Source organism: Prionailurus bengalensis, chromosome E1 (genome assembly GCF_016509475.1).
Source record: "Prionailurus bengalensis isolate Pbe53 chromosome E1, Fcat_Pben_1.1_paternal_pri, whole genome shotgun sequence".
Lineage (NCBI taxonomy): Eukaryota > Metazoa > Chordata > Mammalia > Carnivora > Felidae > Prionailurus > Prionailurus bengalensis.
In genome coordinates, this window is record NC_057347.1 from 46740525 (window position 1) to 46764773 (window position 24249).

Genomic DNA, 24249 nt, shown 5'->3' on the forward strand with positions numbered 1-24249 from the left:
AAGAGCTATGTTATCAACACACACTCTGATATAAAGTAAAACCCTTCCTTCTCTTCACGTGAAATACTTTACAGATACACGTGTTACCTAGTGCTACAACTTATTCTTAGAAATGATGATTATTTCTCTGGAAAAGGCCATGGCCATTGGCATCCATGAACAAACCTGCTGTAAATAAATCACTGCTATGACCAAGCTTTTTTTTTAAATTTGTTTATTATTTATTTTGAGATAGAGAGCACGAGCAGGGGAAGGGCAGAGAGACAGGGAGAGAGAGAATCCGAAGCAGGCTCCATGCTGTCAGCACAGAGCCTGATGTGCGTGCGGCTCGAACTCATGAACTATGAGATCATGACCTGAGCTGAAATCAAGAGTCAGATGCTTAACCGACTGTTAAGCATGGTAAGATCTTTTGAATATCACAATAAAAAATTTTTTTACAGTAATTTCTACACCCAACATGCGGCTCGAACTTATGACCCTGGGATCAAAAGTCGCATGTTCCAATGACTGAGCCAGCCAGGCGCCCTGTAAACATCACAAAAATTCTAACAAATAAACCTGAATGGTCCTGGTTTAATGAATCTTATTTTCTCTATTTAGCATCTAGATGGTCCGGTAAGTGAGAAGGTAAGCTGCATGACTATTCAGCAGCCCTCCTCAATGTAAAAAGTCTAAACCTTGAGCGTCATTTTCCTAATTCATATGATGCGTTTATAACGTAGTGAAATGGATTTTAGTAAAATCAAGATGATCAAGATGGTTTGGTGGGGTGGGGTGCCTGGCTGGCTCATTTGGTAGAGCATGAGACTCTTGATCTCAGGGTCATGAGTTCAAACCTCACATTAGGCAGAGATCACTTAAAAAACCCAAAGATGGTAAGTTGGGTGTACACTCGATCCCCCCTACAAGAACACACCAATGACAGTAAACTATAAAACAGAGAAAAATTGAAAAGATAGAGCCATGTTTCAGTAAAATAAATGTCTCTATGAAATGGAAACACAATACTGAACAGGGCTAAACATGCAGGTCCGGTGGACTCCAGGTTCAGAGGTAGGAGGAGGTGGCCCAACAACAACCGGTCTCTGCAGGGAGAAAGGGACTCAACATGCTGCATGGGGGGGGGGGGGGGGGGTCACGAGAACAGGCTCCCTGCTTGATGTGGGGCTGGCTGCTCTACACTGGGCTTCCGGGGAGGAAACAGAACTCCTCTCACTTAAATGCCAAATGCAAATCAAATGAAAACATGTGATGTGAAAAAAGGCAAAGTCAATAACTGAATCTGAATTAATTCCAAATGAAATCAATTTTATAGAACAATTTGACCCAAAACTTCATAATATGTAGGTTTGAGATGTTCAAAGAACTAAATGAAGGTTTAATTTCTATTAAGAAATGGTAAGAAATTACTTTATCAATAAGAGAAGCAGAGAGGGTTGGAGGAAAGATAAAAAGGTGGAACACAGGACATTTTTAGGGCAGTGGAACTATTCTGTCTGTAACTTTGGTTTGACATTACACATTTGTCAAACTCCCAGGACCGTGTAACACAAAGAGTGAAACAATGTAAACCGTGGACTTTAGTTAATAGCAATGTACTACCTGGCTCATCAACTGTAACAAATGGCCACACTGATACAAGATGTTAATAATAAACGTGTGTGTGTGTGTGTGTGTGTGTGTGCGCGCGTGTGTGTGTGTGTGTGTGTTTTGAAGGGGGGTGAGTATACAAGAACTTTCCTGTATAATTTTTCTGTAAATTTCAAACTCTAAAAAACAGTCTATTTAACAAAAAAGAGAGACAAGCAGAAATCATACAAGAATAAAGATATAAACAGGCGCCTGGGTGGCTCAGTTGGTTAAGCATCTGACTTCAGCTCAGGTCATGACCCCATGATTCATGGGTTCAAGCCCCGCATTGAGCTCTGTGCTGGCAGCTCAGAGCCTGGAGCCTGCTTCGGATTCTGCGTCTCCCTCTCTCTCTCTGCCCCACCTCCACTTGCGCTCTGTCTCTTTGTGTCTCTCAAAAATGAATAAACATTAAAAAAATTTTTTTAAAGTATAATAAATTTTCTTACTCATTAGATTATGTAATATACGGTTAAGAACACCATCCTGTATAATAGAATATTTACAGAAGCGCTGTTTTTTAAATGGCTGCACACTGTAATGAGTACAGAGACATATTCTGTATGTGTTGTCTCTAGTGTGATTCTGTTTTTGTATAAATTGAGTTTACATATGGATACATACATTAAAAATAATGTAAGTTATATTCTAAAATTATTTAACAACAGTCATCTCTGGGGGGTGCAATGACTTATAAATTTTTTTAATGTTTATTTATTTTTGAGAGAGAAAAAGACAGAGTGCAAGTGGGGGAGGGACAGAGAGAGAGAGAGAGAGAGAGAGAGAGAGAGAGAGAGAGGGAGACACAGAATCCAAAGGAGGCTCCAGGCTCTGAGCTGTCAGCACAGAGTGTGATGCGGGGCTCGAACTCATGGATCATGAGATCATGACCAGAGCCAAAGTTGGATGCTTAACTGACTGAGCCACCCAGGTGCCCCAACTTACAGAATTTTTAAATGTTTATTTACTTATTTTTGAAAGAGAGAGCGAGAGAGAGAGCGAGAGAGAGAGAGAGAACACGAATGGGGGGAGGGGCACAGAAAGAGGGATAGAGAGTGGAGCCCGAGACAGGGTGAAACTCACCAAGTATGAGATCACAGCCTGAGCCAAAATCAAGAGTTGGACGCCCAACTGACTGAGCCATCCAGAATCCCTGACTTAGATTATTTTCATTTGTTGGCCAAGCTAATTGTTTTCAAAGACATCTGACTGTACAAGTCCAATTTATTTATTTATATGTAAAGAATACAGATTATAAATAAATCCCCATTCTGTGCAGAAGATGGAGTAGGAATAGCATATGACACACATTAGATGTTAAATACCAGCTGCATGAATTGAATGGACAAGTCACATTTACATCCTATTCCGCAAGCTGAATTTTTCATTCAAACTTTTCTCATGGAGAATTTTCCCCAAGGAATTAAAAACAAAAAGTACCAATTCTGCACTCACCATTTTGTTACAATGGCAGTCCATTGTGTGGACACCCAAATGCATTTAATCCAGTGGTTCCCAACTGAGGTACCTCTAGAGAGTATTTGAGAATGTAGGTGGAGGGGCAAGGTCATTTTTTGGGTTGCAGGTGATACTATCATTTAGTAAATGCTTTGGTTCTTACAGTGTGTAAAAAAACCTGACCTATGGAAAGGGCCTAAAGTCCTTCTGTTGAGAAATACCGATTACTGTGTGGATTTCAGGATGATTCCAGACTTTTATTATTATTATTATTAACATTCATTATGTCCTTGCTTACAAATCTTGCCTAATTGTTTCTTAGAAGAATTTCTAGAAGTGAAATTATGGATCAGAATATCCACATTTTAAAGAATTTTCATACACTGATGCAATGTTCTCTAGAAATACATATTTTCTCTAAAACGACAGTCTTTTCATTTCATTCCTTGGTATTTAGGTTGACTATCTTTTTGTACATTTATTGGTGTTTGGCATTTTTTAATTTGAAAATTGTGTGTCTCACACATTATTAGAGTGTTTCTTTTTTTTTAATTTCAGCTTTATTGAGGTATCCCTGATAAAACTACAAGATATATTTACAGTATACATTGCAGTGACAGGATTTCCCCTCATCTAGTTAACTAATGTTCATCTTTTTCTGTTTTTATGTTCTCCTTTTTCTTACTGACTTAAAGAGCTCTTTAAATTTTAGAAATACTAATTCTGTCATAAATATGATAAAATGTTTTTTTTGTTTGCTATCTGTTTTTCAATAGTTTATTGTATTTTCTTTATTCCAACAAAAAATTTTTTCTTCTGTCTTCAAATCTGTCTTTTTCCTTTGAAGCATTTGAGATCTGTAATGCGCAGGAGTGGTTTTCCCTACTCCAAGATTACAAAGATGACAGGCCTGTTTTCTTCTATTATTTTTGTGGTTTCCTTTTTTACATTAAAATTTTTGATCTGAAATGTATCTTTAAAAAAAACCTTCCCTACTTAAAACTTAAAATTTACTCACTTATTTTGAGAGAGAGAACACACACAAGTGAGAGAGAATCAGAGAGAAAGAGAGAGACAGAATCCCAAGCAGGCTCCACACTGACAGAATGGAGCCCAATGCAGCTCGAACTCACAAACCGTGAGATCATGATCTGAGCTGACACCAAGAGTCAGATGCTTAACCAACTGAGTCACCCAGGGGCCCTGAAATGTATCTCACACACAAAAAAATTTTTTTAAATGTTTATTTATTTTTGAGAGAGAGAGAGAGAGACAGAGACAGAGAGTGAGAAGGGGAAGGGCAGAGAGGAAGGGAGACACAGAATCTGAAGCAGGCTCCAGGCTCTGAGCTGTTGGCACAGAGCCCGATGTGGGGCTCAAACCCATGCACTGCAAGATCATGACCTGAGCCGAAGTTGGACGCTTAACTGACTGAGCCACCCAGGTGCCCCTGCTATGAAATGTACCTTAATTTAAGGTGAGAGGGAATATTTGCTACTAAGAATTGGCTTTTGTTTATTGCCCTTTGACAACGGTTGTAGTCTCATTTATCTAGTGAGTGACTACCTCACTGAATCCTCTCATAAAATTTAGGGTGGGGCTGTTGATATAATATTATACATTATGATATTATATATACAATATAATATAATATTGTATCATATACAATAAACATTTTACCTTCTTTTTTTTCTTGACTTAATACACTATCTAGAAATTTCAGGAGGTAATAAATAATAATGGTGGTTTTCGGCACTGTCATCTGGTTTTTGACTTTAGTGGGAAGGTCTCTTAATGTCTCAGAGTTGTGGAACCATTGGTTGCTGGGCTGATCAATTAAAAAAAAAATACTTCTCATCTTTTTAAAATATACAAGGCACATTTAGGTATGCTTTAGATAGCCTACTTCTAAGAAGCTGTTCAAATATACATGAATAGATGTCTTCTTTCATTTTTAAATAACCCCAAGCAAGCAGAGGGTTAGCAATGCCTACAGGATCAGTTACAAGACAAGAAAATACGGGGTCTTATTTAATGGGTGCTCTTCTTCTTCTCCTTTTTTTTTTTTTTAAGTTTATTTATTTTGAGAGAGAGAGAGAGAGAGAGAGAGAGAGAGAGAGAATCCCAAACAGGTTCCACACACTGTCAGCGCAGAGCCCAATGTGGGGCTTGAACCCATGAACCATGGGATCACGACCCGAGCCAAAACCCATTGTTGGATGCTTAACTGACTAAGCCACCCAGATGCCGCTTATTTAATGGGCACTCTATTTTTCATTCTTCCGACACTGTTTTGTAGTTCTTGGTCTACCTTTCTCATGAAACTTGGCTTCTGATAACTTTTGGCGAGACTATGTCACAGAGAATAAACGCTATCCCCAAGAAGGTGCTCAAAATGTTTTTCTTTAAATCAATAGACTGACCTCTCTTAGAGTGGTTACTTGAGCGATTACTAGACGCCTTCAGATATAAAAGCTCTGTCGTGTTTGAAAAGACATGTGTCCCACTGCTTTTAGTTTATGCACAAAAATGTTAAGTTCTAGAAACTAGCTGAAATGTAAAGCGTAACCAAAGAGGCAAGGGAAAAAAAAAAAAAAAGAATATAATGACATGCTAAACACTGGCCATGGAAGGAAAGGAAATCCCTTCTTACCTGCACTTGAATTTGTAGGTCTTTGTCCAGGAGCGCTCTCTTTTTTAGTATTTCCGCTTTGAGTTGTTCTTTGTGTTTGAAGAGCAGCGCGGAGAGCTTGGTGGCATTCTGCTTGCTACGTTTCTGTTCCACACTCTCTTCGCGCTTCCGTTTTTTTGCTGCCTGTTTTTCTTCTTTATCTATCTTATCCAAAATATACTTCATCACCTGGTTACAGACAATCATTCTGGAGAGAAATACACAATCCATGTAATGCTGGGCATGTCATTCTGAAAAGCTCAAGACATCATTTTTCTATGTCTCTACGGCTGATACACAAACTTTCTGTGACCGGAAAGCTTCAAAGAGTGATTCAGACCAGTTACGAGCACCCAGTATTGCCAAGTATCCACGTTTAATGAACTTCAGCCAAGATAAAAAACCAAAACAAACCAACAAAAAAACTTAAACTCAGACGTCCTGTCCGTGTACATGCTAAAGAGGAAAGGCTGACGTACAATGAGACCCTGTGTCGCTGGGTTATAAACATGTCTTCCTACCTTTGATTCTCTTCTCTTTCAGCTGGAGTCATGGTCTTTTTCTGCTTTAAATGTTCTATTACAGCATTATGCTTCATCACCACCTTCAGGACAGAACAAAATCCCAAAGTGCATATTTTATAATGACTACATGTTGGTATACAGATTAACAGCAGAAATCTGAGCACATGTATGTTTTCCAAAGAAAACTGTAAGAGTTTTATGTCAGAACATAAACAGAATTAGAGCTGCAATATGGCCTGAGTGCTTACCGTGTACTGGGCACTGTGCTACGTAAGCACCTGACATTACCTCAATTATTCCTCGTAACGACACCGAAAGGGATAATCTTATAAATGAGATTCTGAGGCATGAAAAAATTAACTCACTTGTTTGACACGAAAAAAGGAATAGAAGCTGTAATTTTCACCTGGCTATCACGCCGCAACAGCCATTTTTGTTAACATTATGCTCTCTTCCTAGGTATTAATTTCTCCTCCCCGTCCCACTTTGCACAGAGATTAGGATAAAGACAGATATTGTAGTAATTCTAAGTTTACAGACTACACGGTACTAAAAGCTGGGTAATAATGCATTTGAACACACATAGGGCATCGATTTATAAGAAAATTACCACAAGCCTTTAAAATCCCTTTGTTGTTTAAAAAGCACTTCTAACGACGTTGCATTAGAATCATCAAACGTGCTAGGAGACAGGATCTCAATTAATCCAACCACTGCAAAGGAATGTCGCTCATACGGCGTGACAGAGGTGCTGACTGCTGCTACAATGGCAATCACGTTCCAAATATCCGTGTACCAAATCAACGTGTTGTACACCTTAAATTTATACACTGCTGTGTGTCAAACATATCCCAATAAAAAATAAAATGCAAAGCGTTTCTATACACATGACCTCATTTAATCGTTACAATAATCTCACGTGGCTGTCAAGAGAGGGAGTATTAACGAGGATACGGAGCTCAGGGCAGAGAGGACAGTGTCGTGGACTGTGAACGGGAGACCCAGGAACTGAACGCAGGTCTCATGACTTGGGAACACTGGAAATCCACACTCAACCTCCTGACTAATGCTGAGTGGTGCACGCTGTTGACGCAAAGAAAGTTCCCCTCAGCAACGCTTCAGGATCTTGTACATGTGACTTCATTTTAAGTAGAGTAATTCCGACTCCTCTAAATTGCCTTACTTCACTAAGACGCTATCGTAGGATGCCACTTTTTATTTGAGCTATGGGATAGAAGAATCTCCACCTCTAACAAAGGTGTGGTTAGAAACGCAAATGAGTTTCAATCGTCTGTAATGTGTCCCTCACGCAAACTAAGGAGTGACAACTGCAAATAACTTCAGAGCGCTTCTGATGCCTGAGCGGCTGTAAGCTTAGTTGACCTTCAAGTCCTATATCAATGGTGCGGAAACTCCTAACTCCATCCTTCCCACCTTAGTTCTCCCCCAGTACAGGCAGTTTTTCTAATAAGCACTGATTGTCACATCCAGGAAGAGTTCCAAGCCATGGCAGTCATTCAGTGTTTTTTCGTCAATCCAGTGCTGCTTTCTAAATAGAACCGTCAATGACTTTTGTCTCCTGTAGGAAACCTGATACAACCAACACTAGGTCTACTGCACAGCACAATCATTCAAGCTACTGAACATGCTGCTTTTACTTAATAACTTTACCTGTTTCTGAATGATTTCACTTTGATTAGAAGCTTGGAGAGTGTGTTCCCGCTTAATTTCTATCTGTTGCTGCTTCTTCTTTTGCTGCTGATCCCTGAGTTGCTGAACCCTTTGCAACTGCTCTTGCACACTGGCTGCCTGCACTGTAACCACATTCTGAATGTGGTGAGTCTGCACAGGACTGCTTTGCTGAATTTGAATAGGTAACTGGAGTTTGATTTGCTGGGGCACACCACCTTGCTGAGCCTGTATCTGAGCCACAACCTGCGACTGGATCTGAGAGAGAACCTGGACTTGTTGTTGCAGCTGGGGCACAGCAATGACTTGGGGCTGCGGCTGCTGTATCTGTAGCTGAGGACGGGATGGGGATGAAACAGTAACTTGGTTTAACGTCTGTCCTGATGAAAGAGTTTGAGTTGGAGACTGTACCTGGGGTTGTGATTGTGGCTGGCCCTGGGAAGGTGTCTGAAGAGATGTATGTGGTTGAATTGGAATCGGTTGTGAGGTTGTAGTCTGAACCTGGGATTGCTGTCCGGGAGACACTTGGGATGGAGTCGATGGACGTATTCGAGTCTGTGGTGGACTTTGGACGCGAGCAGGAGACTGTCCTTGGACATTACTTTGAGGCTGACACTGTACTGCGACTTGGGGTTTGGATGACTGTGCTTGGGCGGGTTGTGCTTCAGAAGGGACATGGGATGCAACAGTTGTTGGGGTCTGAGCTTCAGGCTGAGTCTGCACTTCAGGCTGAGCTGGGGACGGGGGCTGGGTTTGGGGCTGGGGCTGAGCTGAAGGCTGAGCAGTCTGTGGCTGGGCTTCTGGAGGACTCACACTTGATGACTGAGCTGGTGGCAAGGTTTTGGCTTGTGGCACCTGTGTTGGGGGTGATAATTTACTCTGTCTTTGTTCACCTGTACCTGTGAAAAAGAAAGACCAAATGTTTCTATGACTCTACAACACAGAACCTTGGTTAAAGAAGAATCTGCAGGGGATTTCCTAAAGGTGCGAATTCTGAATTTCTGTATAGAAGACTGACACCTTAAGACATTCCAGAGACACTCCAGAGACACATTTGAGTTAGGACTCTCCTAACCGGGGAGCCAGGCCCTGTCTCTAGAAATCAGCCAGGACTTCTGGGACAGGCTGACGTTAAACCCTCATTGTTTTCCTGGGGAGTGGTGAGGGCAGCCGGCAGTGGGAGGCTAACACAGTGGTTCTGGACCTGCAGCTAAGTGCAGGCCATGAGCTGGATACATCAACCTTCCCCGACATTACCTGCGTAATCCATTGGTGCCCCCGAGGCACCATGACTCCAGTGGTGCCCACAAGGCTGGGCAAGACACAAGTGTGGGCCCAGTTACCATGATACCCACTGTTTTTGACCCCCCGCCCCAATTTTCTGTATCTTTTATGGGGTGATGGAGGTGACAGGGAACCTGTAGGAACAAGAGATGCTGTGAGGTTGACCGGACAGCTCTTAGGCTCACTGGCTTCAGGCATATCTTCCCCAAGATAAACACTGGGCCTCCTTTCCCTCTGTCAGCCCAGCAACTTGTGCAACGACAAGCGGCACGTGTGCTAACCCCAAGTTCTACCTGCTGCCGTAGTGGAAACGGTGGTGGTGGTGCTGCTGGCTGCTGCGGCTGTTGTGGCCAAAGGTGTGAAGAGGAACCGCTGGACAGTACCGTTTGGCATGGCCGCTTGCATCAGCTGCTGTCCTGGGCCCGGGAGTATAGTCACCCCTTGAGGTATCAACTGCAACTGTCCAGTCGTTTGACCTTGTCCTTGAATTACTACTGTCAAACCTTGATTGCCGCCCTATGGAAAACAAAGGACAACGGGTAAACAGTGTTCAAAGCATCAGTCTTTAAGTATACCACTTTTACGTTGGAAAGATCCTTTTGACGTAATGAAACTACGTATCTGAAGGTCTAGAGAACGGCATCGAAAGGAATTCAGATAAGCTAAAGTAACAATATTTATTTGGAAAGACTGATGTTGTTTAACGGAGAAAATATGAACTAATGGCCCAGAGTTCCAGTCCAAGCTCTCCAAATGGACAGCCAGGTATCTGTCTACAAGTAACACTACTCCTCCAGATCTAAATTTCCCTACTATCTACAAAATAAGGGCACTGAAGTGAATGACTAATGTCTCCACAAAATTCTGATTTTAAACCATCTTATATTCGTATTATTTTGTAATTTTCAAAGCAACTTTGTATATACTGTCTCGCTGGATTCTCACAATGGACTTGTGACTTCGTGGAGTGGGGAGAGAAAATATTACTATAATCTTATCACCAATTAAGAAACTCAAGGTTAGAAAGTTCAAGTCACTTGCCCAAAGCTAGAGATGAACTTAAAGGTGAGAAAAAATGAGGAACCCAGGTCTCCTGGTTTCACTTTTTCAGTATGTACCAGATTACCTATGGTGTGTGTCTGTGTGCACTGAAGGAGAAAAAGCTTAGGGTTTCGACAAGTCGTGGGTCGCTGGGCACAGGGTCGCTAATGCCCAGGTAGTTACAAAAATGGGGACCAGGAACTAAGAACTCTGTATGTACTGCCACTTCTGTCCAGGACCTGTTAATCCAGGAAAATTAACTACTAGGGACACGGCGGAGAGTTAGAAATCAAAGTAAAACAACCCACCCCAAATTCTCAACAGCCCAGGCTGACGCCACCAAGTTCATATACTAATGCACATATACTTTACTCACGGGTCCCTCGTTTACTCTTGCACATTCGAAAATGCATAAAACACCAAGTATAGTTTAAAAAATAATTATAAAAGTAAACATCTATAAAATCAGCACTCAGGTCGTCGTCACCAGTATCCAAGAAGTCCCTGCTGAGATCTGCTCTGATCTGCGTTCCCCTCCTTTCCTCTGGAGGTAACCACTGTTCTCACTGTTACAGTATCATCACACTTCTTCATAGTGCGACTGCTTAAGTACAGACCTTTCTGGGGTTACAGGTTCACAACTTCAAGAATGCCCTCCGTGAAAAACACGATGAGAATGAAGCTTCTCTTGACGGACAATGCAGCAGCCCTGTATCCCTATACAGCACAGCTGGTTTTGCCCGTTTCTGAATTTTGTGCAAATGGAATCATAATGTAAGTTTCATACTTGCTCCCTCAGCTCAACAATGTGGTTCTGTGTGGCCACGGTTTTTCATTTTCATTACCGTAAAACTACAACACAATTTATCGAACTGACAGTAGACAGACTTTTGGGCTGTTCTTACTTTTCTACTCTGGTGAACCATGCTGCTATGAAGACTCATGTTCATTATCCTGGTGCTCACGTGAACAAGAACTTCGTTAGGGAATACGGGAGAACTCCCGGACCAGAGGTATGCATACCCTCAACTTTGCCAGGTCACGCCTGGAGTCGTCCAAACGGCTAAACCAATTTATACCACCGCGGTTGCACATGGAAGTGTATTTTGTTTCACGTCTTTGCCAGCTCTTCATCTTGACCAACATTTCAACTTATACCAACCTCTTATGTACACGGTTCTCATATCCATTTCCCTCGTTACCAATAGAGTTCAGTAGTTTTTTTGATTTTGGATATTTAGATTTCTTCTCTCCTCGTCAAGTTTGTATGCCCCAACTTTTTTTTTTTTTTTTTTTTTTTTTTTTTTACTGAGCTTTGCTCTTTTGCCTTATTTTTAGTAATTCTTCATGTGTTTTGGATAACAGTCTGTGTTTGTGTTACTTTTTATAATGTCTGATGAACTGAAGTTCTTATTTTTAATGGGGTTGAATTTATAAATCTTTTCCTTTATGGTTAGTGTTTTTTGTGTGTAAGTAAGAAAGCCTTTCTTTCTTATCCTAAGGTTATGAAGGTGTTCTTCTCTCTAATCTTCTGAAAGTATTATACTCTTACCTTTCACAGGTAGGACTTTTATCCTCCTGGAAAGGAGTTGGGGAGTGAGGTAGTGGCCCAGTTTCACAGTTTTCCGTACAAATTCAATTGTCCCAGCACCATTTACTAGAAAGTCTGTTCCCTTCTCAATGGCTTGTAATGACATCTCTATCACGGAACAAGCGTTCACACAGGCATGGGTCACTTTTTGCATTCTCTGCTGCGCTATTCATCTATCTGTCCTAGTTGTCTGCACCTTTCTGTACTAATGAGTGAGGCGTTATCATAAATATTTTGATATCAGGTCATCATACAGGGCAAAGCCTCCTGTTCGTCAACAGTTTTATAACTATTCCTTCTCCTTTGCACTTCCATTTTAAATTTTTAAAAAATCAGCCTGTCAGTTTCCATAAGAAAATCTCCTTGATTTTTAAAGGAACTGCATTCAACCTACTGATTACTACTAGAAGAACTGAGAACAGTTGAATCTTGCAAGGAAGCAGCTGATGTACTCAAGTCTTATTTTTCCAATGGAAATTGGTCAACTAATAATGTTTTGGTACTTAAGAGGATTATCCATCTGGCTGTTTTAGCTCACAGTCTAAGGGCTCTAGATGACTGAAACTGATTATATCTCGCCTTTAAGAAGTATTTTTGACTCTACAAAGCAGCCATTTCTTCAAAAAGTACATTTTAATCTTCTGAGAGTAAGTACCTGTTTTTAAACTTACTGCAAGAATAAAACGGATCACCTCGAGAGTTAACTAAGTGGAATTACAAATGAAGACTGGAAAAAGAGAGTTACCATGAAATGCCATTACTTACGTGGCCCTGTGTTAACTGAGTGAGTTGAGCCATGGTGAGCTTCACCTGTCCCTGTTGGGGACGAGGGGCCGGGGAGGGTGAAGGCTGCAGATTTGCACTGGATGTTCCCGAAGTTAATCCTTTCTGTCCTGGTGCTGAGGAAACTGCATTAGGGGTAGAGATCGCGGTGGAAACGGGTTGCCCTCTAATGATCTGGGTCACCACTTGCTGAGGGGCACCTACACAAACAGCAAAACGTTATGAATGCTTATATGCCCCCAGGCAGTCAACGCGTCAGGTGAAGGCACTCTTCTCAGTTTTCGAAAAGACTTATGTGATGCCGTCAGCCCAAGGATGTGCTCAGACATATATCCACGCCCACAGTCCCACCTGGTTGCCAGTGAAGCTACTCTCGCTCAGCTCACACAGCCATTCCCCAGTTCCTGCTATCTGCAGGAGACTGAAAAAACAATATTCTTCCTGGGAGGCCAAAGCTAAAATGACAAGAGGGAAGACTGAAGGAAGAAATATATATCTAATAAGCCATTTTATAAGGCTGCCTTTCCTGAGGAATATTTAAAATAAGATGACAATCTAATATATGATGACTTCATATGACTTTTAAACATAACAGGACTATTCTGAACCAACCACGTTTATGAATGAGCTCTTCCTACAGCTTTTCACCAGTTTGGGAGAACCACGGGGTCAAGATCACTATATCCTTAATATTAGGGCAAAACATTCAAAGAATGCATCCATAGTTCATTGCTTAAGAAACATCTACTGGATGAATGAATTTTAATTAGGATGGCTCAACAGTCTTCTAAAAACTTTAATTCTCATTTAACTTGCTGAAACTGGAGGAAAAGACAGGTGGAATCCGCTGCCCCCTGCCGTGGAACAGTTGCTGAGAGTAATGAGCTGGCAGCTAATTTTACATTCATAATGTCCTAATTCATTATTAATTAGTGAATCACATCACATTTATGATGTTTTACATTCACCTTCTGTCTTTTGTCCCATAGGTGAATACACAGGTATTTCTGTATGTATTTCTTTTAATGAATGGTGTTTAATACTCTTGCCTATGTATAACACTGAATGTCTTCTGTTATTCAAAATACCTTCCCCTTTATCTTTTAATAAATAACGCTACGGTAAAATCCCTGTTCATAAATTTTTATGCACTTCTAGTTCTTTCCTTAAAATAAACTCCTCTCAGTATTACTGCGTTTCTAGTAGGAACACAGTACCAAACTGAATTTTAGATAGGTTATCCCAACTCACACTCTCACCATTACTGAGATTCTATTTCACTGGACCCCTGGCAACCCTATGTACTATCGGTAAAGTACACTATTCCAGCAACCAGAAACGGTCTGATAGTATCATGGTATCTGAATTTCTTCAATTACCATAGAGGGTCAGCATTTAAATCCCTGTCAAGTCATGATGCTTCATTTGTGAGCTCTCTCTCCACACTCCTTCTCATTTCTCTATGTTTCCTACTTATTTATAGTTGATTTTTAGAGATTAAAGATATAAATTATAACTATATATTTTTCCTACTTAAAAAAAATTTTTTTTTGATGTTTATTTATTTTGAGAGAGTGAGAGTGGGCAAGCAGGGGAGGGGCAGAGAGAGAGAGGGAGACACAGAATCCGAAGCTGGCTCCAGGCTCTGAGCCAACAGCACAGAGCCCGACGCAGGGCTCGAACCCACGAACCGTAAGATCATGACCTGAGCTGAAGTTGGACGCTTAACCGACTGAGCCACCCCAGTACCCCTATTTTTCCTACTTTGCATTCTGCCTTTTGTTTCTTTTTAACAAAGTTGTGTGTGTCTGTTTTCTTTATTGTAGCTTTAGTTATTGCTTTTAAAATTTTCCTGCATTCTCTAATCAGATCTATCCTCCCAAGTAAGTGCTTAGTTACGATGTATGTTGGCAGACGTCTAGCCAGCCCCCTCCCCCACAAAAATATAAACTGATTATTCTAGGATCATTTACTATAAGTACTGTCTTTCTTTCTTGATTCAAAATGACAATTTTATCACACTGCAAATTCTCACATATAATGCCTCTTTAAGTGACTCTATTGGTTTAGTTTCCTTTGGTGACCAGTGCTGATCCTGATCGTGTATCATATGTTCTAACAACCAGCAGCGTATGTTTTCCATCATTACGCTTTCTTCTAAAACTTTTCTCCGTTATTCTCTCCCATTTATTAACATGAACCAAAAAACAAAGTACATCATGTGAAGTCAAGTGCTTTAATTTGAGAACTTCTGGACCCCACATTATGTCCCTGTACTGCAGTTTGAGGAACAATGCATGAAAAATTACTTTACTTGATTCCCCTGGTACTGATATGATGTTATCATAAACACAAATGGATTAAAGGGTTGGTAACGATCATACGATGGTCATTCGGATGATCCCCAACACGTACATGGTTGTACGTGTTCTTAATATGAAATTTATTGTCAAACTGGTTTCCCATAAAACACCCAGTGCTCATCCCAACAGGTGCCCTCCTCAATGCCCATCATCCACTTTCCCCTCCCTCCCACCCCTCATCAACCCAACAACATGTACATGTTAATTTGTTTTGAGATAATGACCAAAATGCAAATTCAAATATTAAAAAATTGTTATGGGGCGCCTGGGTGGCTCAGTCGGTTGAGCATCCGACTTCAGCCCAGGTCATGATCCCACGCTTCGGGAGTTTGAGCCCTATGTCGGGCTCTGTGCTGACAACTCTGAGCCGGGAGCCTGTTTCGGATTCTGTGTCTCTCTCTCTCTGCCCCTCCCCTGCTTGTACTCTGTCTGTCTCCCAGAAATAGATAAACATTTTTTTTTTTTAATTTTAAAAATTGTATCACATCCAGGGAGTCTGTGGATTCCATTTTGGGAAAGGCTAGTGTGGTGCGAGGAACAGGATAAGCCGATCGATCGGACCACAATCAGAGGTACGCTACACACATCCACCCCTCCTCCACCTCTCTGGCCATGATTCCTAGAATTCCTCCTCATCTCCACTGGGCCTCACCAGACCCACTGGCCATCTGGCTTTTCCTTGACATACAAGACACACTCGTGTAATTATGGATTTACGGACTCACATATGCAAGTCAAACACATAACTGAAGCTACAGAAGGCAAAAGGGAACAAAAGGCAAAAGGGAACAAACGGCTCTGTACATCTTGCGATCACCCAATTTTTTGTTTTGTAAGTTTCTTATCATTTGTCATCTGTAATTGTTTTTCTCCTTTACATTAGTTTTACTGTTCCCTTTAGTTACCTGACAGCTAGTTTTGAACAATAACAGATACTGAATTTTACCAATTGTTGCTGCAGCATTAAGTAAAATAATGAATCATACTTTCTTTTCTGGAGTAAGTCCTGTTTAGGCTTTAGAAAACTGACTTTAAAAAAAAAACAAAACAATGGCACGTGGTTGGCTCAGTTGGTTAAGCATCTCTCGATTTCAGCTCAGGCCATGACCTCACAGTTTGTGAGTTCAAGCCCCACATTGGGCTCTACACTGGCAATGCGGGGCATGCTTGGGACTCTCTCTCTCTCCCTCCGTCTCCCCCCCACCCAAATAAATAAATAAAATTTAAAAACAAAAACAAAACAATACTTTTTATTTCATTTTAGAACTGTGCTAAAATTGCAAACTGAACGGAAAAGATTTAATCTTTTCTGCCCCCTATTCCCTGTAACTACTTCTTATAAGAAAGAAATTGCTTCCTAATCACTTCAAAGAATTTTACCATAAAACCAGGGTCTAGAATTCTTTTTTGTAGGAAATCCTCTAGCAACTTTGCAGATTTCTTTCCTTGAGATGAGTCATTGAGACTTGAAATTTATAAGCCTATATACACTTCTGCTTCATTATTCAAACATATTTAGTTCCTGAATATGGATAGTGAAAATTCTCCAAGGTCTTTGTTTTTTTTTAAGTTTATTTAGCGTGAGAGAGAAAGAGACAGCACGAGTAGGGGAGGAGCACAGAGAGAGGGAGAGAATTTCAAGCAGGCTTTGTGCTGTCAGCACAGAGCCCAATATGTGGGCTTAAACCCACGGACCAGGAGATCATGACCTGAGCTGAAATCAAGAGTGAGATGCTTAACCGACTGAGCCACCCAGGTACCCCTCTCCAAAGTCTTATTAGAAGGATAATTCTACTTGATTAAAAAAAGTTCATTCTATTTTTATAGCACTTTTTCTCATTCCTAATTCTGTAAAGCAGCATTTTGTTCCCCTTTCTCAAGATTAGACTTGCAAAAGAATGGTTTATTTTAATAGCATGTGCCCTTTTCCATTTTCTTTTCTTCTTCTTCTTTCTTTAAAGATTTTATTAATCTCTACACCCAAAGTGGGACTTGAACTCACAAACCCCAGGTCAAGAGTCGCATGCTCTACCAAATGAGCCAGCCAGGCACCTTGCCCTTTTCTGTTTCCTAATTATTACTTGTATTTTATTTTACTTCCTCCTGTTTTCTTTCAAGACTTGTTTTATATATTTTTCTAAATACTGATTAAGACTTAAGCATATACTGGGGTGGCTCAGTCAGTTAAGTGTCCAACTTCGACTCAGGTCACGATCTTGCAGTTTGTGAGTTCGAGCCCTGCGTCGGGCTCTGTGCTAACAGCTCAGAGCCTGGAGCTTGCTTTTGGATTTGGATTCTGTGTCTTCCTCTCTCTGCCCCCTCCCCTGCTCACACATGCGCTCTCTCTCTCTCTCTCAAAAATGAATAAACATTAAAAAAAAATTTTTTTTAAAGACTTAAGAATATGGGTTTTAGTCTGTTTTGTCCTCCAATGTATTTTAATTGCCTAGGGTAGGTGCTCAAGTATTTATTGAATAAATTTGCCTCTGAGTTTAGCTTTGGCAGCATGACTTAGGGGCTACTTAATGTGCTTGAAACTATACATTTGATGTTTCCTTCACCTAAAAGTTACTTATAAAAACACCCGTTTTTAAATTTCCAAGCAAGTAAAAATTAGCAGAATAAGTTATTAACTTCTTGCTTTACTTTGAAGAATGTGGCCTATACACCTTCTACTGTTTGGAAAGAATTCATCGGGTTTTACTATGACTCATTATGTGACCATTTTGGTACAAACAGCCCATAAATATTTAAAACCAATGTGCATTCCTGAAGGTTGAACAGTTGACATGCAGCCTGTTTCTCGTCTACAACGCTCCTGCTAATCCCTCCTTCATATCAAATAGTTTTTGCTTTATACACTCCAATGTGATCTTATTTGGTTCTTAAAGTTCCCAAATTACACCTTCGTTGCAAGTTTTTATCTTTGAGACAATGTGAAAATCACAGACTTCTACTCTGCTCAATATTATTAGTAGGGTAATCCTTATCTTCTGCCCCCAAACCTCATCCCCCTTTCTTTCTTTCTTTTTTTGGTCTTTGCCCATCTTATTATTGTGTACCTTTTGTAGTAATTCAACTTTAGGTATGTTTCTCATAAATGTACAGTTGGGATTTTCTGTTCAATCTTTTAGCGTTCAGCTTTCAATATGGCAGTTTTAACTTATTCACATTAACGAAAGGCTGACACTGTCTCTGTAATCTTTTTTTTACGCTTTCCATTTAAATGCTTCTTAGCTGTTTCCTTGATTTTATCTCCGTCTTTTGCCAAACAGACTGTTGTCTTTCCTCATTTTCTTTATTCCAATGACTTGAATTAGTATATATTCCATCTACTAGAGGTTTTTAAAACATTTTTATTAAGCAAACTTGGATCTATTTTCTCTCATCGGCACAGCCAGAGATGAAATAACATCTATGAATGTACTCCACAATGGATTAGAAATTTAGTATGCTTTGAATACTCATTCACAATGCAGAGTAGTAACCACTATATGATCACAGCCGAAGTTTTCATCCAAATTAGTATTTTCTAGTATGTAAAGTAGCCAATACAGAGTATTATAGATTTCCCAGACTGGACGTTTAGATGTAAAATGAAAATGCTGGAGGGACGAATACCTGGCTGTACCATCACGGGTGTTCGAATAATCGCCTTTCCTAGTGTTGACTGTTGGAGTGGTGTTCTAATCACCGTCATACCAGGGCGGATCTGAGGCCCTGTGATTACCTATAAATGACACAAAGGAGAATGAATTAAAATGCTTTTAAAAGACTAAAAAAGCATGATGGACTTAGAACACAGTCTTTAAACATCCTACGTTGATAATTACATCTACAGAAATGACAAAGGCTCTTGGGCATTACATTTTAAATTATATTAAGCATCAGAATAATGATGGAATTCTGAGGGAAGAAAATTTAATCCAAATGAGATCATACAAATTCTTTGTCACTGATATCAAGTACAGCCTACAGACCAGAAGGAAGGCACAAGGCTCAGTGAAGCTCTGTCCTATAATCACCGTAGTTGTTCAGAGAAAAATGTTGGGTCGTGTTCTCCCTGAGGTCCAACACATATCTGTCACCCACAGCATACGAGATCGGAAACCAAATGTCCTTTCACAGTTTTAGAGGAGAGACTACAGAGCATATTGTTTTCAGTTTTACAGTTACGTCCAGAACATTTTCAAGTCTGCAAAACTTGAAACCTTTTCCATGATACCAGAGCCAAGGAAATGATGTATCTAATACGTGTGCATGTCGGCCGATAACCAACGAGCTCTAATGCCACGGATTCTATTTTTCATTCCACTTCTCAGTTGCATACCAAGTTTCCCTCGGGGCTCCAATGCTGTCTGCTGTTTTATACGAAGGAATTTTCTCTACAGAATCCTAGAAAGCATTTCTTCTGATTCATAAACTAATATGCTATTATGCTGAAAATTAACATTTCATATATCATTTATGCTTAGATATATAACAGATTTTTTAAAAAGTCAGTACCTTGGCATAGATGAGTAAAAGGTAAAGGAAGATGAGGAGCTAAATTAATCCTGGAAGGGGCCATTCTAAAAACTTCAACTTGATGTCGTTAACGCTTTAAAACAAAAGAAGTCTGTAAAGAATTCTTACTTGTGAAGTGCTTGTGGTTGCTCCAGAGCCTGAGGTATTGGGCCTAATTGTGACTGTTGCTGTCCTGGGCTGGAATGAAGTAAAGGTCTGCTGGCTTGTACCTGTATTTGATGGAATGATACCCAGAACTTTCTGCTGTACTTGAACAACGCCTTAAAAAAAGATGAAGAAGTCATTAGCAACTGCCCCTTTCATAACAAGCATCAGGTGTCACTGGGTTTCTGAGGAGAAACTACGTGTGGCAGGGTTTTATAGTGGGCTACATAGAATGTGAGGTCCAAGGACTGAAATCAGTGAAAAGGAAATGAAAAATAATGGCAACAGTATGATCTGGCAAATGTGAATTAAAACTCTTCACATTTCCCTTACCTCCTTGTGTTGCTGGCACATTTACAGCGACAATCTTGCTGTTTGCAGGAAGTGGCAGTTTGGTAATTACTTTTCCTGCCATAGTGACTGGATTGCCTGTAATTTGGAACGTCTGACCTGTGCTGGCAATGGTTGTAGCAGATGTGGCAGCTGTGCTGGTGGCTAATGGGGTATAAGACATTTAATAAGCTTTAGATTTAAAATAACCAGCAACGTAGTGACTTCTAGGAAGGGCACCAAGGCATGAAATGTGGCTCATTCTTGTCTTTTTAAGAAAAACATTCCTCTCCACTCAAAGTAAGTGAACTATGTAAATGTTGAGAGGGAAATAATGGAAGAGAGGAGTTTCGCTCATGTCATATCATGAATATTATCTGTAACAAACCAACTGTGGCAGCTTGATTGCTCAATCAGCTGCAGGAAGAAAACAATTCTCTAAAGAAATGTTTCATCTCAGTCGGTAAACGATCGAAATTTCTTTTTCCTGAACGAAAGCAATCTTTTCTTTAAGAACGGTCGTGTACCTGAGTTTGACTGGCCTTGCTTAACCCACGTAGCGAAGGTCTGATGGAAGTTCTTGTTTTGCTGGAATGTCACTGTCGCTGGAGATCCAACTTTGGTAGTTAGTACCATTTTAGTTCCGGTTGTAACGGAGCCACTTATGGGGGCCACCATCACTTTCGGCGCTGGGGAGATGGTACTAGTCGTACTGTTCGTTGGGGAAGTGGTGGAAGCTGCAATTGCTGTAGGCTTCTGCTGTTCCAATCGTTTCTAGAAAAGTCAGGGAGAGAAAACATGAACCGAAACAGTTCCAAATAAAAACAATACCATTCTGCAAGAAGTCCACCCACTATTTCTCCAAATCTAAGAAACTGCACCAAATTTCTCAAATATTTTATTTCTGAACCTATGTATTTAAATTTGCCCTTCAATTTAATTTCTTGATGCAGGCCAATATTTTTATGACTCTAAACCACACCTATTTTATTGAAAGTAGTAAGTCTTTCATTCAAAAATGAAGAGCAATCAAATTTTTCCAGCCTATACAAACGTCCAACCTTTCAGATGGCAAATAAAAGAGACACGGGCCATCTTATTGAAGACAGGAACACCTTGCGGCTCAGTGGTGGGATTTAGAGCACACAGCAAATGATGGGAACTGTACAACGTTTCTGGTTTACTGTAGTGTTAATTTATCCAATTATAAAACACAGGTCAGTATTTAAATAATCACTATCCAAGTTGACAAACAGGCAAGCAAGTTGAAAATTATAAGAAAACATCTTTTCTAAACTTCTTATATTACTCAGTTTAAACATTTTTTTTACAGAAAAAATATTTTAGACTATTTTACGCAGGGAAGCATAGCCTGATTACAATAGAGGGTTATTAAAGCCAATTTGTACACCTTCCATCATAGATTGCTAACATTTCCTGACCTTACCAACATGACAATGTAAGCTTCCACATGTAAAAAAAAACATAGGTGCCAATGATTTCAAACCTGATGGCAAACGCATTGTCATAATTATCTTCTTTAATGCTCAGACTGACCCAACAGAGTTGCTGGTATTATAACTTAAAGATGAGGAAACTGAGACTCAGAAAGACTCTGGCCTGGGCAGAGCTAGCTACTGCTGGAGGTGAGAGGTGTACTAAGATAATATGGCAATGCTGAACTATCTCCTGCCACTGCAAACTGCTCACCGGCGACATCACAGCCAGTCTCGACAGGAGTGCTTTTGTAAACATCCTATGCGCGTGAACAGGATGTGAGGTATTTCACACAGTTTCTCATTCCTCAGAAGAAAAGTTTAGTTTTGTATATTTAGAAATGTTATCTGATTCAATCAGTTAAAAAAAAAAAAAGAGACAAGGAAACTGAACACATATTAGGTAGTTATTTCCTGAGGGTGCTGAGGATATGCCTTCAAAATTGGAAACGTTGACTGCATTTGTAAATGAGTATTTTAAATACATTTTTAAAAATCACACCAAACTCTTACAGAGTTTTAGCAGAATTTGCTTTTTCATAGACTACAGAGATTTTACAGATTGGAACTTCGCATTTCAAAATTACCCTCAAACTCATGTAACACTGTGTGTCAACTATACTTTAGTAACAACAAAAAATTACGCATTGAATTTCAGATAATAGGTCAAACCACACGAATATATCAACACTGTGCTTTTGGTGTGCATGGATTTGGCTAAAAATGTCAACTCGCTGCCAGGTGGGACTAGTACCAACTCCCCCACCTGCCGGGCAGCCAAGCGCTGCTGTTTGAGGTGAGCCTCCATTTGGGCCTTGAAGTCCTCTGCCTTCTTCTGTTCACTAACCTTAGCCTGTTGCTCAACTGCTTGTGCCTTCTCTTTCTCCACTCTGCAGGAAACAAAGGAGAAATTTTATCAGAAACTACACTATGAGGCATTCGGCATCAAATATTAAGTGACATCTGGCTGACTCTCATGTTCTAAAAAGATGTGAAATTATTTCGATTTCAAAAATGAACATTAAAAGGTAATTAGAAACTGACAAGTGGATACAACACATTAAAATTAGAAATAGGACTTTAATAAGTAATATATATCTAGCACTTAAAATCCAAAGGCGAAGTAAAATTAACTAGGACATACTGAATGAATAAACTTTTAAGGTGGCAATTCTTCAGTTCTGAAGTGATAAAAGCTTCGAGTATCTGAGCACATGTTAACCATTTCCTTACCTTTCAGCAAATGCCCTGATCTCCCATAATTCCAACTCTTCCTCGGCTACCCAAGTTTCGATAATAACAGGGCCAGTTTGCTTGGGCGTTTCTGGTCTCTTTGGCCGCAATGCACTCGATCGAAGGCCTTTTCTCTGAGGTGTAGGTGTTTCTTTGGAAGAGAAATCAGAGTATTTTAAGCAATATAGCTTCTAAAATTGCAGTACTTCTGACATCTCCTCTTATATCATGAAAAACAAGAGTTGGCCAACTTTTTCTTAAAGAGCCAGATGGTAAATACTTTATATTGTGTGGGCCAGATGGTGTCTGTAACAACTATTCAACTGTGCCTTTGTTTTCATGAAATGAGCCAGAGACCATACATAAGTGAGTACATATGGCTGTGGTCCAATCAAACTTTATTAACAAAAGCAGGTGACGGGTCAAGGCTCATGGGCCAGGTCTGCTCGCTCCTGATATAAAAGGCCTAAGAGCCTGTTACATCTGCCCGTAACATTCCTCCTGGCTTCGCCCCCCCTCACATGACTAATGCCTGTTCATCCCGCAGACCCCACCGTGGATACAACATTCTTCAAGAAGCCTACTGTGTTCCTCGCACCTAGTTGGGCTGAGTGTCCTTGCCATGTACATACAGCTCTGGCAATGTGTATCTCCCCATCACGGCACTGAGAAGGGGAATTTGAAAGTTGCCCGTGTAAAGAAGGGATTAGAAACTACTAACTATAGGTAAAATCTCCTAACGTAAGATTTTAAAAAGAAAAAGCAGGGAGAGGCGAGCATTGAACCTTCCCATTTGTTCAGGGACCAGAGAAGCAGCTGAAATAGCAGAAGGACCTAGGTTATCCAAAGTGATAAGAGCAAAGAAAAGGGGCTCAAGGAGACTGCAGTGGTTTGAATTGAAGGCTCTGGGGTCAAGACTAAAGACTGGTCAGAAACTTGCCTCTTCCATCTGTTTCTCTGCCTATCGACTGCGCTACTTCTGTTCCAGGACAGCACTGTTTTAATTACATTACTATTTATTTCATCATTCTACTAGGACAGGTACCCCTTATTGAAGTTCTTTTCAAAAAATCTACTCTCATTTATTCTCCAGGATAAACCTTTGAATTAATTCAATCAAATTTCAAAATTTAAATTTATACATTTTGGGACAGTTAACTTCTATTAAATAGTATGTTTATATCTAAGGACAGCATTCTCTTTTTGCCCATTTTGTCACAGATTTTTTTCCTGAATGGTTTTACTGGACTTCTAAAATAACACTGATTTTAATCTATTTATAGCTCTCGAATCTGGTCACCTGACTGAACTCTTTCTAGCGTAACAGTTTGGATGCTCGTGTCGTAGCATTATAACAACACTGTAACGTTTTCTCTGCTTCTTTGAGAATAGGGGCCACATCCAGTTCTTCCATGTCTTCGCTGTCTAATGCCCCCACGTAGGTGCTCCCTAAATGTTTCCCGAATCACTCTTTGTGCATCTT

General features: G+C 40.2%; 1 protein-coding gene and 1 non-coding gene across 21 annotated transcripts in view; one reads left to right on the top strand and one right to left on the bottom strand.

Annotated features, from left to right (window-relative positions):
• Positions 1–24249, bottom strand: part of BPTF (bromodomain PHD finger transcription factor) — a 147988-nt gene that overhangs the window by 18364 nt on the left and 105375 nt on the right. For 8 of the 20 annotated variants that reach the window (XM_043585037.1, XM_043585034.1, XM_043585033.1 and 5 more), the window contains 11 exons: positions 22767–22917; positions 22300–22423; positions 20565–20811; positions 20041–20202; positions 19672–19823; positions 18658–18766; positions 12656–12873; positions 9552–9774; positions 7957–8873; positions 6283–6365; positions 5744–5969 (listed from right to left, as the gene is read on the bottom strand). In XM_043585037.1, the coding sequence (XP_043440972.1) occupies positions 5744–5969; positions 6283–6365; positions 7957–8873; positions 9552–9774; positions 12656–12873; positions 18658–18766; positions 19672–19823; positions 20041–20202; positions 20565–20811; positions 22300–22423; positions 22767–22917 (2612 nt within the window). The remainder of the gene's footprint in view (positions 1–5743; positions 5970–6282; positions 6366–7956; positions 8874–9551; positions 9775–12655; positions 12874–18657; positions 18767–19671; positions 19824–20040; positions 20203–20564; positions 20812–22299; positions 22424–22766; positions 22918–24249) is intronic. The other 12 variants (XM_043585044.1, XM_043585045.1, XM_043585040.1 and 9 more) reach the window with 7 other exon arrangements.
• Positions 780–852, top strand: TRNAK-CUU. The gene has a single exon. It is a non-coding gene; the product is annotated as a tRNA-Lys (tRNA).